The sequence below is a fragment of the Schistocerca gregaria genome, chromosome 3 (assembly GCF_023897955.1).
Source record: "Schistocerca gregaria isolate iqSchGreg1 chromosome 3, iqSchGreg1.2, whole genome shotgun sequence".
NCBI classification, from domain to species: Eukaryota; Metazoa; Arthropoda; class Insecta; order Orthoptera; family Acrididae; genus Schistocerca; species Schistocerca gregaria.
Genome location: NC_064922.1, coordinates 71,191,272 through 71,205,984, shown reverse-complemented (window position 1 = coordinate 71,205,984; position 14,713 = coordinate 71,191,272). Strand labels below are relative to the sequence as shown.

At 26.4% G+C, this 14,713-nt stretch overlaps 1 protein-coding gene across 1 annotated transcript; it reads left to right on the top strand.

Moving 5' to 3' along the window:
- Positions 1–12,021: 12,021 nt before the first annotated feature.
- On the top strand, positions 12,022–13,744 carry LOC126354503 (NADH-ubiquinone oxidoreductase chain 5-like). The gene has a single exon (XM_050004226.1). The coding sequence runs from the start codon at positions 12,786–12,788 to the stop codon at positions 13,134–13,136; it is 351 nt and encodes a 116-aa protein (XP_049860183.1). The 5' UTR covers positions 12,022–12,785; the 3' UTR covers positions 13,137–13,744.
- Positions 13,745–14,713: the final 969 nt, after the last annotated feature.

Here is a 14,713-nt window from a genome sequence, read left to right as displayed (position 1 = left end):
TACTATAAATGATATTAATGCAGGCGGTGTACCTTGTGGTACAAGGTGTGTAAATATATGATTAGTATGGTTAATTCATCCAAATAATATAAATCTTAGCCATATAGGTAGGGCAATTGCAAATGTTAATGCTAAATGTCTTGTTCTAGTAAAAATATAAGGGAATAATCCTATGAAATTGTTAAATAATATTATAATAAAAATTGAGATGAAAATGAATGTTGTTCCATTAAATGATTTTGGTCCAAGAAGTGTTTTAAATTCATTATGTAAGGTTAAATTTAGTTTATTTCAGATAATGTTAATTCGTGATGGTGTAAGTCAAAATAGTGATGGGATTAATAATAGTCCTAGAAATGTTCTAGTTCAATTTAATGATAAATTAAAGATGTTAGTTGATGGATCAAATGTTGAGAATAGATTTGTTATCATTTTCAATTTAAGTTTTTTATTTCAATTGTTCCTTTTTCTGCTCTTTTAATAAGGTTAGGTTTAAATGAGAAGAAGTTTATTTGATTAAACAAGATTAATGTAGCTGAAAATATAATGAATAGTGAGAATCATATAAGAGGGGATATTTGAGGGATTTGGATATAATTTCCCCATCAGAAGTAGTCATTAATTTACTATTATTTGGTTTAAGTGACCATTACTTACTTTCAGTCATCTGATGAATTTCAAGGTGTACTAATTTTTTTTAGTTACTTTAGATTGACACTCTAATGTTATTTATTTTAACTAACTCCTTAAATTATCTTAGATAATCACTTAATAAATAAATTTACTGAAGTTCTTTCAATTACAATTGGTATAAATCTGTGGTTTGCTCCACAGATTTCTGAGCATTGTCCAAAGAATAATCCAGGTCGATTTATTGTGAATGTTCCTTGATTTAACCGACCTGGCGTTGCATCAATTTTAACCCCTAATGCAGGAACTGCTCATGAGTGTAGAACATCTGATGCTCTTGTTAATACTCGTACTTCTGTATTTATTGGTAGGATTGTTCGGTTATCTACATCTAGTAGTCGGAATCCATCATTTTCTAGGGCATGTTCTGGTGTTATATAAGTGTCAAATTCTACGTCTATGAAGTCTGAATATTCATATATTCAATATCATTGTGGTCCAATGGTTTTAATTGTAATTATTGCATCTACTGAATCATCAAGTAAATATAATAGTCGTAATGATGGAAGGGCAATAAAAATTAATGTAATTGCTGGTAAAGCTGTTCAGATTGTTTCAATTAAATGTCCATGAAGTATATTACGGTTAGTATAGGCAATATATAATATATAACTTAGGGCATAACCTACAATTACTGTAATTAATAATAATACGACCATAGTATGATCATGAAAGAATGATAATTGCTCCATTAATGGTGAAGCTCCATCTTGAAGAGATAAATTTGATCATGTTGCCATTAATAAATATTTTCTAATAAAAGGTCAAACCTTTATTTGTAGAGCTTAAATCTACTGCACTAATCTGCCATATTAGAATCTAGAGATTAATGGTAATTCTGAGTAACTATGTTCTGCAGGAGGGTTATTTTGTAGTCATTCTGTTGATCTTCTTATGTTAGCTCTAAATATAATTGCTCGGTTTGTAATCATTCTTTCTCATATAATTACAATGAATATAATGATTCCTACAATAGAAATTGTAGACCCAATTCTTGATACTACGTTTCATGATGTATATGCGTCTGGGTAGTCAGAGTATCGTCGAGGTATTCCTGCTAATCCTAGGAAGTGTTGGGGAAAGAATGTTAAATTTACTCCAATGAATATAATTGTAAATTGGATTTTTAATCATGTATTATTTATAGTTAATCCTGTAAATAGTGGATATCATTGAATGACACCTCCTATAATTGCAAATACTGCTCCTATAGATAATACATAATGAAAGTGGGCTACTACATAATATGTATCATGTAATACAATAACAAGTGATGAATTTGCTAATACTAATCCTGTTAATCCACCAATTGTAAATAGGAAAATAAATCCTAGAGCTCATAATAATGGTGGATTGAACTTGAATTTAGTTCCATATAATGTAGCTAATCATCTAAATACCTTAATTCCTGTAGGTACAGCAATAATTATTGTTGCTGATGTAAAATATGCTTGTGTGTCAACATCCATTCCTACTGTAAATATATGATGTGCTCATACAATAAATCCTATTAGTCCAATTGATAGTATAGCATAAATTATACCTAATGTTCCAAATGATTCAATTTTTCCTCTTTCTTGACATACAATATGTGAAATAATTCCGAACCCCGGTAGAATTAAAATATAAACTTCTGGGTGTCCAAAGAATCAAAATAGATGTTGATATAGAATTGGGTCACCCCCTCCTGCAGGGTCAAAGAATGATGTATTTAAATTTCGATCTGTTAATAATATAGTAATAGCTCCTGCTAAAACTGGAAGTGAAAGAAGGAGAAGTAATGCTGTAATAGCTACAGATCATACAATTAAAGGTGTTTGATCTAAAGTTATACTTTCTGATCGTATATTAATTGCTGTTGTAATGAAATTCACTGCACCAAGAATAGATGATACACCTGCTAAGTGCAGTGAAAAAATAGCTAGATCTACAGATGCACCCCCGTGTGCAATAGCTCCTGCTAGAGGAGGGTAAACTGTTCATCCTGTACCAGCACCATTATCTACTATAGAAGATGTAAGAAGAAGGGTTAGTGAAGGTGGTAGTAATCAAAAACTTATATTATTTATTCGTGGAAATGCTATATCTGGTGCACCAATTATTAGTGGAACAAGTCAATTACCAAATCCACCAATTATAATAGGTATTACTATAAAGAAAATTATTACGAATGCGTGAGCTGTAATAATAACATTATAAATCTGGTCATCCCCAATTAGAGATCCGGGTTGGCCAAGTTCAGCACGAATAAGTATTCTTATTGATGTTCCTACTATTCCTGCTCATGCTCCAAATATGAAGTATAAAGTACCAATGTCCTTATGGTTTGTTGAGAATAATCATTTTTGCGGTAAGATGGCTGAATTTTAGGTGGTAGACTGTAAATCTACTTATGAGATGTTTTCTCTCTTATCATATTTAGGTCTTATATTCAATTATGATTCTAGACTGCAATTCTAGAGGTGTAAAATTTTACTAAGGCCTAAAAGATTATTCTTTTAATTATAACTTTGAAGGTTATTAGTTTGATTAACTTAAGTCCTTAGTATAATGAAATTAAGGTTGATGTTGAAATCAATCCTATTGTTGAAATTATTACTGTTATAGGAAGAATGATTCTTGATTTTTGGGACTTTATCTTTATAGATCACGAATTTTCTGTGTATGATATAATTAGAGCTGAGAATCTAATACGTATATAGTAGTAGAGTGTAATTGTAGTTAATACAACTATAATAGTTATAATAGTTGTTATATTGTTTTCTATTAATGATTGTATTACAATTCATTTTGGTAAGAATCCAAGGAATGGTGGTAGTCCACCTAAAGATAATAAAGATAAGAATATTATGAATTTAATTTCGGTTTTTATATTTCTGGCTGAATAAATTTGATTTATGAAAAATAAATTTATTTGCTTAAATAATAAAACTATAATTAATCTTAATAGTGAGTAAATAATGAAGTATAGTTCTCAGATGTTTTCTCTGACTGTTAATGATCTAATTATTCAATCTAGATGTCTGATTGATGAATATGCTAAAAGTTGTCGTAAGGATGTTTGATTTAAACCTCCTATTGCTCCAATAATAATTCTTAAGATAATAATTGTTCAAATAAAAGTTCTTAATTGAATACAATAAGATAAGACCATTATTGGGGCGATTTTTTGTCATGTTATTAATGTTAAACAATTATTTCATCTTGATGCTCCTATAACTTCTGGAAATCAGAAATGGAAAGGTGCAGCTCCAATCTTTAATAATAGTCTAGATCTAATTATTATTGATGGGATAAATTCTGTTTCCCATCCCATGGGATATTTTATTTGAATCAGCAAAATTGAAAATAATAATATTGTCGATGCTATTGCTTGGACAATAAAATATTTAATTGATGATTCATTTATTATTATATTTTTATTTCTTGTTAGGAGCGGAATAAATGAAAGTAAGTTGATCTCAAGTCCTATTCAAACCCCAAATCAGGAATTTGATGAAATGGACAGGATCATTCCTATCATTATGTTGATAGGAAGAGAAGTTTTGTAGAGTTGTTGGTCATTAAAAAGGAGAGGATTGATACCTCTATAAATGGGGTATGAACCCATTAGCTTGTTTAGCTTACCTTTTTACATTAAGGTGTATGATGCACGTTAGTTTTTGATACTAAAGGAGGTAGTTTAATTCTATCTTATGTAATTTTAATGAAGGTAATTTTATTTACTTTATTTACCCTATCAAGGTAACCCTTTAATCAGGCACTTCATTTATTTAATATATAAATCGAAAGTTTTTTTTTGAAATTCTTTTATGTATTATTTTGTTTAATTAGGATTAATTTATCCTGCTCATTTTATTTTTTATATATATATATATATAATAAATAATTTATATTAATATATTACATTTAATTGAAATTAAAGTATTATAAGTTCATCTTACCATTATCAATTGATTATTTTAATGCAATTATTTACCTAGGATTATAGCTACTTATGTTTTTAGCTTAAAATAGGTTATTATAATATAATATATATAATAATATGTAATTTAATATTTAATATTATTATAATTGGATATAATAAATAAAATTATTAATTTAAATATACAATATTATAATTAATATAAATAATTATATTAATTATAATAATATAATTATGTTAATTATATATAATTAGATTATTTAACTAATATATATGAAAGTTAACGTAATATAAAAAAAAGAATTCATATTAATAACATATTATATTAAATTACATAATTGTATAAAATATATTTATTATATTATTTAATCTTTCTTTATTTATTAGTGAAAAGAAAGATTAAATAAGAAAGAATATAATACATTTATTGCTATACATGTTCCATATAATCTTTAATTATATATAATAGAGAAGTTGTTGTGGTCATACATAGGGGCGTTTCTTTTTTTTTGTTAATGTTTGTGGTTTTTTTCTTTTTTTTTCTTTAAATATTTGAATCTTTTATTTTTTCCTGAATTAATAGATTTAAAATTTTCTTATTTTTAATTTTTAAAAGTTTTATTCTTGCTTGTTTATTCACTTTTTCTTTGTATTATATGTAAGTTTTGTTAGACTAAATGTTCTTTTTGCAGTAATTTGATTTAATTATCAAGTGATTTTGGATTTAGCAATTGATTTAGTATCGGCATAATTCGTGCCAGCAGCTGCGGTTATACGATTGATACAAGTGAATATTATTGGTTAAAACAGTTGTTTATATTATTAGGGTTGAAATATAAATTTGTAAGGTGAAATGTTAAAATTTATTTGTGGCCCTTTTTATGAATCTGTGAAATTTAAATAATAAACTAGGATTAGATACCCTATTATTTTAAATGTTAATTATATTTACCAGGGTACTATTAGTTAAGGTCTTTAAACCCAAAGAATTTGGCGGTATCTCATTCCATTCAGAGGAACCTACCCCATGATTGATAATACACGATTTACTCTACTTAATTTATTTGTTTGTATATCTCCGTTATCAGAGAATCTTTTTAGAGTTATAATTCTCAAGATTTATAATTATAAAATATTTCAGGTCAAGGTGCAGCTTATAGTTAAGAGGAGGTGGGTTACAATAGATTTTTGTTTATAACGGATTTGATAGTGAAATACTGTTAATGAAGGTGGATTTGATAGTAATTTAATTTATTTAATTTAACTGATATTGGCTCTGAGATGTGTACACATCGCCCGTCGCTCTCATTATTGATTATTCTATTTTATTTTAAAGTAGCTTCAATTTAGATGAGATAAGTCGTAACATAGTAGATGTACTGGAAAGTGTATCTAGGAAGAGTTTCAAGATATAACTTATTAGTAAAGTGTTTCATTTACACTGAAAATTTTTCTGTGCAAATCAGGATATCTTGATTATTTATTTTATTATATTTATTTTTTGTAAATTTAATTATTTAATATAAATAATTTTATTGTATTTTTGTCTCAGTATATTTTATAGAATTGATTTTTTAAATTATAGTTTATTGGTAATGTAAGTGTTTTATGAAATATTATTTTAAATTTTTTTAAGTAGATTTTATTTATTGTACCTTTTGTATCAGGGTTTATCAAAATTTTAGTATTTATTTTACTTGTCTCGATTTGGGTTGATTTATAAATAATTTATAGTTAATGTATCATAATTATTATTAAATTATTTATAGAAATGAGATGTTAATCGTTTCCCAAGTTATCTAGTTTCTTAAGAAAAAATTTAATTTTTTAAAGTTATTTGTTTTTATTTAATTTTTTAAGTAAAAATATTAACTTATTTATTCTTTAAGGGATAAGCTTTGTAGTTAATAACCTATAATTTATTTTATAGAAATATAATAGTAAGCTTTAAACCAGCTATCTTTAAGATTACGTTTTAGTTCATTATTTTTTATTTTGATTTTATAAATATTTTAGGTTTTTTATTAAGATTATTAATTTAATTTTAAAATTTTTGTAATAATGATAGAATTAGTATATTTATTTGTATGAAATTTTTACCTTGTGAACTTATTATAAGGAACTAGGCAAAATTGATTTCCGCCTGTTTATCAAAAACATGTCCTCTTGTTTATATTTTGAGGTCTGGCCTGCTCACTGAGCGTATTTTTAAAGAGCCGCGGTAATTTGACCGTGCAAAGGTAGCATAATCATTAGTCTCTTAATTAGTGGCTGGAATGAATGGCTTGACGAGAAATCAACTGTCTCTTAATAAATTTTTGAATTTAACTTTTGAGTCAAAAGGCTTAAATTCTTCTTTAGGACGAGAAGTCCCTATAGAGCTTGACATTTTACTTTTATATAGTTTTTTGTTTGTCTTTCTATATTTAATGATGATGTTTTGTTGGGGTGACATGAAGAATAGATAAACTCTTCATTATTATATCATTTATTTATGTTTGTTATTTTGATCCATAATTTATGATCATAAGATTAAGTTACCTTAGGGATAACAGCGTAATTGTTTTTGAGAGCTCATATCGACAAAGCAGATTGCGACCTCGATGTTGGATTAAGAAAAATTTTGGGTGCAGGAGCCCAATGATTAGGTCTGTTCGACCTTTAAATTCTTACATGATCTGAGTTCAGACCAGCGTGAGCCAGGTCGGTTTCTATCCTAAGATTGTTAATCCATATTAGTACGAAAGGACCATATGGTTAAAATATTTTTTGTTATATTGATTAATATTAATTTATTTACTATTTTGACAGATTAATGTGTTGAATTTAGAATTCATTTATGTAGATTTTATCTACAAATAGTATTGATACTTTATGATTTATTTATATTTATTTTGAATTTTCTTTTATTGGTTATTTGTGTTTTAATTAGTGTTGCCTTTTTAACTTTATTAGAGCGTAAGGTTTTAGGTTATATTCAGATTCGAAAGGGTCCAAATAAGGTAGGTTTTGTTGGAATTCCTCAGCCATTTAGAGATGCTATTAAGTTAATTTGTAAGGAGCAGCCAATTCCTATTATATCTAATTACCTACTTTATTATTTTTCCCCTGTTTTTAATTTAATGATTTCTTTAGCCGTTTGAGTAATTTTTCCTTATTTAACTTATATGTGTTCTTTTTCTTATGGATTTTTATTTTTTTTATGTTGTACTAGATTAGGTGTTTATACTGTTATAATTGCTGGTTGATCTTCTAATTCAAATCATTCATTATTAGGTTCTCTTCGTTCTGTTGCTCAAACAATTTCTTATGAAGTTAGTTTAGCTTTAATTTTATTGTCTTCAATTATTTTAATTGGTAGTTTTAATATGTTTGATTTTATAAACTATCAGCTTTATTGTTGATTTATTATTATTTCTTTTCCTTTAGCTTTAGCTTGTTTTGCTTCTTGCTTAGCTGAAACTAATCGTACTCCTTTTGATTTTGCTGAAGGGGAATCTGAGTTAGTTTCAGAATTTAATATTGAGTATGGTGCGGATGGTTTTACTTTAATTTTTTAGCTGAATATACTAGAATTGTCTTCATAAGAATGTTACTGGCTTTAATTTTTTTGGGCGGTGATTTTTATTCTTTTATATTTTTTATTAAGCTTGCTATTATATCTTTTGGTTTTATTTGGGTTCGTGGAACATTACCACGGTTCCGTTATGATAAATTAATGTACTTAGCTTGAAAAAGTTTTTTACCTTTATCTTTGAATTTTTTTATTTTCTTTGTTGGTTTAAAGATTTTATTTATCTCATTTGTTTAGTGAAATTTTTGAGAAAAGTTAATAGAAGAGTTAAACTTCTAATTTTATGTTTTCAAAACATATGCTTTTCCTAAGCTAATTAACTTTATTCCTTAATTAATTTATCTCATGCGTTTGCGACATGGACATTAATTAAGAAATATGTGAAGTAAATAATTGTTAAGATTTGACCTGTTATAATATAAGGTTCTTCAACAGGTCGTTTACCAATTCACGTTAGTAAGCATACAACAACTACTATAATTCAGAATAAAATTTGATTAATAGGGTAAAATTGAATGCCTCGGAATGGTGTTTTATTATAAAATGGTAAAATTATTAAGATTCTAATTGATAAAAATAATGCAATAACACCTCCTAACTTATTAGGGATAGATCGTAGAATTGCATATGCAAATAGGAAATATCATTCTGGTTGAATGTGAACTGGTGTTACTAATGGGTTGGCAGGTACAAAGTTATCTGGATCTCCTAATAGGTAAGGATTAATTAAACATAGTATAATTAATAATGATGTTATTATTACAAATGTAATAGAATCCTTAAAGGTAAAGTATGGATGGAATGGAATTTTTTCAATATCTCCATTTAGTCCAAGAGGATTATTAGATCCTGTTTGGTGAAGAAAAAATAAATGAATTGCTGCTATAGCAGCAATAATAAATGGTAATACAAAATGGAATGTGAAGAATCGATTTAATGTTGCATTATCAACAGCGAATCCTCCTCATACTCATTGGACTAAATCTGTTCCTAAGTATGGGATTGCTGATAATAAATTAGTAATTACTGTTGTACCTCAAAAAGATATTTGGCCTCAGAGTAAGACATATCCTATAAATGCAGTTGCTATAACTAAAAATAAAATCACTCTACCAATTATTCAGGTATGTATATATATATATATATAAGATCCATAGTAAATTCCCCGTCCTACATGTAAGTAAATACAAATAAAAAATATAGATGCTCCATTTGCGTGTAAGGTTCGGATAATTCAACCATTATTTACGTCTCGGCAGATGTGTACTACACTACTGAATGCTATTTCAATGTTTGATGTATAATGTATAGCTAAAAATAGTCCAGTTACGATTTGAATTACCAAACATAACCCTAATAGGGATCCAAAATTTCATCAAAATGAAATATTTGTTGGGGCAGGTAAGTCAATTAAAGAGTTATTAATAATTTTAATTAAAGGATGTCTTAATCGTAAGGGTTTATTCATTAGTAATTATCTTATTTTACGAATAGGTCCCTGATTAATATTGGTGATTTTAACAGCTGCTAGTAGTGCTAAAAATAAATAAATTATTATTATTATTGTAATAATGAATGTTGGTCTATTATATAATTTTTCTAAAGATATTGTTATTTCTTGATAATTGATTGAATTATCAATATTTATAGTTTCGGTGTTTTTGAAAAAGTCTATAAATATAGATATATCTAGAATAATTAATATTAATATGATAAATACTCACATTATTAATGTAATAATTATAGTGATTGATTTAGGCTGAAATATTTCGTTTGATGCAATTCTTGTAATGTAAATAAATAATACTAGTATACCACCAAGAAATGTTAAAAATAAAATATATGATAATCAATATCTTTCTATTATTGTTCCTGTTATTAATCCAACTAGGAAGGTTTGAAGGATAATAAAAAGCATTATTGATATTGGGTGTCTTAATTTAATAAAATTAATATTTATTACATTTGATAATAATATAATTATTATTTTGATCATTTCAGGGGTTAGTTTATTTAAAATGCCGGTTTTGGGGACCGATGATGGAAGCTTTTCCACCTCTGAAGTTTTAAAAGTGGGGGCTGGACTTATTTCCGGTTTACAAGACCGGCGTTTTTTTTAAACTATTAAAACTAATGTTTATATTCTCTATTTTTACTTCTTTATTGATTTATTTTGCTGGTGTTTATGTTTTTTCTTCTAAATGTAAACATTTATTAATGGTTCTTTTGAGATTAGAATATATTGTTCTTTCTTTATTTATGTTAGTTATTGTTTTTCTTATTGAGTTTGATTATGATTATTTTTTCCTGTTATTTTTTTAGTTTTTTCTGTTTGTGAGGGTGCTTTAGGTCTTTCTATTTTAGTTTCAATAATTCATTCTCATGGTAATGATTTTTTTAATTCTTTTGGTTTATCTTTATGTTAAAGTATTTATTTATAACTAATTTTTTGATCCCTCTTTGTTTATTAAATAATTGTTGATGGTTGGTTCATTCTTTAATGTTTCTGTCGGGTTTTGTTTTTATAATTTGTGTTTATTCATATGCTGATTTGAATATAATTAGATATTATTTTGGTATTGATTATTTTTCTTTTAGTTTAATTTTACTTAGTTTTTGGATTTGTTCTTTAATAATCACTGCTAGAGGTTCAGTTTATTTAAGTTCATATCATTCTAATTTTTTGTTTTTATGGTTTTGATTTTAATAATTAAGCTTTATTGTTCATTTGCTAGATTAAGTCTTCTTTCTTTTTATATTTTTTTTGAGGCTAGATTAGTTCCTACTTTACTTTTAATTTTGGGTTGGGGTTATCAACCTGAGCGTTTGCAGGCTGGTGTTTATTTAATTTTTTATACTTTGGTTGCTAGATTACCTTTATTATTAGTTTTATTTAAGGTTTATGATTTTTCTAATACTTTATATTTTCCTTTATTGGTTGATTTTGGTTCTTATTATTTTATGTTTTATGTATTTATAATTTTGGCTTTTTTAGTTAAGATACCTATGTTTTTGGTTCATTTATGACTTCCTAAGGCTCATGTAGAGGCCCCTATTTCAGGTAGAATAATTCTTGCTGGTGTTTTATTAAAGTTAGGTGGTTATGGTATTTTTCGTGTTATAAAGGTTATTTCTTATTTGGGTTTAAAGTTTAATTATTTTTGATTGTCTTTAGGTTTATCTGGGGGTGTTACTGTAAGATTTATTTGTTTTCGTCAGGTTGATTTAAAGTCTTTAATTGCATATTCTACTGTTGCTCATATAAGAATGGTTATTGGTGAATTGATGACTATGAATTGATGAGGTTGTGTAGGTTCTCTTTCTCTAATGGTTGGTCATGGTTTATGTTCTTCTGGTTTATTTTGTTTATCTAATATTATTTATGAACGTTTAGGTAGACGAAGATTATTAATTAACAAGGGTATAATTAATTTGATGCCAAGAATGGCTTTATGATGATTTCTTTTAAGATCATCAAATATGGCTGCTCCTCCTTCTTTAAATTTGGTAGGTGAAATTAGATTATTAAATAGAATTATATCTTGATCTTCTTTTAGATTCTTTGCTTTGATTTTTTTATCTTTTTTTAGAGCTGTTTATACTTTGTATATATATTCTTATTCTCAGCATGGGAATTATTATTCTGGTGTTTATACTTGTTCTCTTGGTTATTTTCGTGAATATCATCTTTTACTTTTACATTGATTGCCATTAAATATTCTCTGTTTAAAGGGTGAATATTTCTTTGTTTAGTTTGCTTAAGTATTTTAATTAAAAATATTGTTTTGTGGAATCAATGATATGAAGTTTTTCATCTTAGGCCGTGAATTTATTTTCTATTTGTTCTTTGAGTTTTTTTTCTTTGTTTATTTCGAGAACTATAATTTTTATTTTAGGTATTTATTATTTAATAATTGATTATAGAGTTTTTGTTGAGTGAGAGCTTTTCAATTTAAATGGTTCTATAGTTGTTATAACTTTAATTTTGGATTGAATATCTCTTATTTTTATATCTTTTGTTATATATATTTCTTCTTTGGTTATTTAGTATAGAGAGGATTATATATCTGGTGAAAAGAATATAAATCGTTTTATTATTATTGTTTTAATATTTATTCTTTCTATAGGTTTTTAATTATTAGTCCTAATTTAATTAGAATTTTATTAGGTTGAGATGGTTTAGGTTTAGTTTCTTATTGTTTAGTTATTTATTATCAAAATGTAAAATCTTATAGTGCTGGTATATTAACTGCACTTTCTAATCGTATTGGTGATGTTGCTATTTTAATTTCTATTGCATGAATGTTAAATTTTGGTGGTTGAAATTATATTTATTATTATGATTTTATTTCTAATTCTTTTGAAATAAAGCTCATTACTATATTAATTGTTTTAGCAGCTATAACTAAGAGAGCTCAGATTCCTTTCTCTTCATGACTTCCTGCTGCTATAGCAGCTCCTACTCCTGTTTCTGCTTTAGTTCATTCTTCTACTCTTGTTACTGCTGGTGTTTATTTATTAATTCGTTTTAGACCAATATTGGATACTTATAATTGTGGTTGATTTTTACTTTTAATTGGTTGTATAACTATATTTATGGCGGGATTGGGCGCTAATTTTGAGTTTGATTTAAAGAAGATTATTGCTCTTTCTACTTTAAGACAACTTGGTTTAATAATAGGAATTTTGGCTATAGGTTATCCAAAGCTTGCATTTTTTCATTTATTGGCTCATGCTTTATTTAAGGCATTATTATTTATATGTGCAGGTTCAATAATTCATAATTTGAAGGATTCTCAGGATATTCGTTTTATAGGATCAATTGTTAATTTCATACCTTTAACTTCAGTTTGTTTTAATGTTTCTAGTTTATCTTTGTGTGGAATACCTTTTTTAGCGGGATTTTATTCAAAGGATTTAATTCTTGAGATGGTTTGTTTAAGATGAATTAATTGTTTAATTTTTTTTCTTTATTTTTTTTCTACTGGTTTAACTGCTTCTTATTCTTTTCGTTTGTTTTATTATTCAATATCTGGTGATAATAATTTTTATTCTAGATTTTCTTTTGATGATAAGGGTTATTATATTTCATTTGGAATAATTGGTCTATTGTTTGTTGCTGTTTTTGGTGGTAGTCTTTTATCTTGATTAATTTTTCCTATTCCTCATGTGATTGCTTTACCTTATTATTTAAAGTTTTTAACTATTACAGTTGTTATTTTAGGTGCTTATTTAGGTTATCTTATTTCTAATTTTGATTTTTCTCATAATTTATTTTCTTTAAGTATACTTTCTTTTGTTAGATTTGCTGGTTCTATATGATTTATACCTTTTCTTTCAACTAAGTTTATTAGATATATTCCTTTAAAAATAGGTTATTATTCATCTAAGTCATTTGATTATGGTTGAGGTGAATTACTTGGTGGTCAAGGTTTATATAGATTATTTATTTATTTAATTGGTTATATTCAAGGTTGATATGATTCTAATTTCAAGATTTATCTTTTAACTTTTATTTTTTGAATATTTATTTCGGTAATATTGTTTTTCGTTTACTTAAATAGCTTATAATTAGAGCATGACACTGAAGATGTTAAGGAAGTATTTTTACTTTTAAGTATTTATAAATATAGATATATTATTTTTACAGTGAAAATGTAATATTTTATTTAAACTATATAAATTTTAGAAATGTTAACGGAGTTTAACCGCTAATATAAAAAGTTAGCAGCTTTCATATTGGCTTTACATTTCCTTAATTGGAACTATTATAGTTCAATTATATTATTAACAGTAATACGCCTCTTTTTGGCTTCAATTAATAAGAATAAGGGTAGTACATACCAATCTTCCAGGTCGAAACTGACTGCAATATTTCGCTTCTTATTCTATTTAAGGTTGATTGATAATATCAATACTTTTTGAATGCAACCCAAATGTTATATTTAACTACAACCCTTTATTCTGCTCATTGTAATGCTCCTGGGTTTCATTCATGGTATAGTCCTCCTAATAGAACTAGAATAAAAATATTGTTGATACTGTTCAGATTATAATGTCTGAAGTTTTAAAAATAATTACAATTGGTAGAATTAGTGCAATTTCTACATCAAAAATTAAAAAGATTACTGCGATTAGGAAGAATCGTATTGAGAATGGTATTCGTGCTGATCTTTTTGGATCAAGCCCACATTCAAATGGTGATCTTTTTTCTCGATCATTAATTAATTTTTTTGATAGTGTTGTTGCCAGGATTATAACAATTATTGGAATAATAAATCTAATGATAACTCTTGTTGATAGAATTAGAATTGTTTTTCTTGATTTATATCAAGCTTTCTGATTGGAAGTCAAATGTACTATTTATACTAGAGAAACAATTATCTACCTCATCAATAAATAGAGATATATAAGAATAATCATACTACGTCTACGAAGTGTCAGTATCATGCTGCTGCTTCAAATCCAAAGTGATGTCTTGGTGAAAATTGATTTATTGAGTGTCGAAGTAGACATGTTGATAA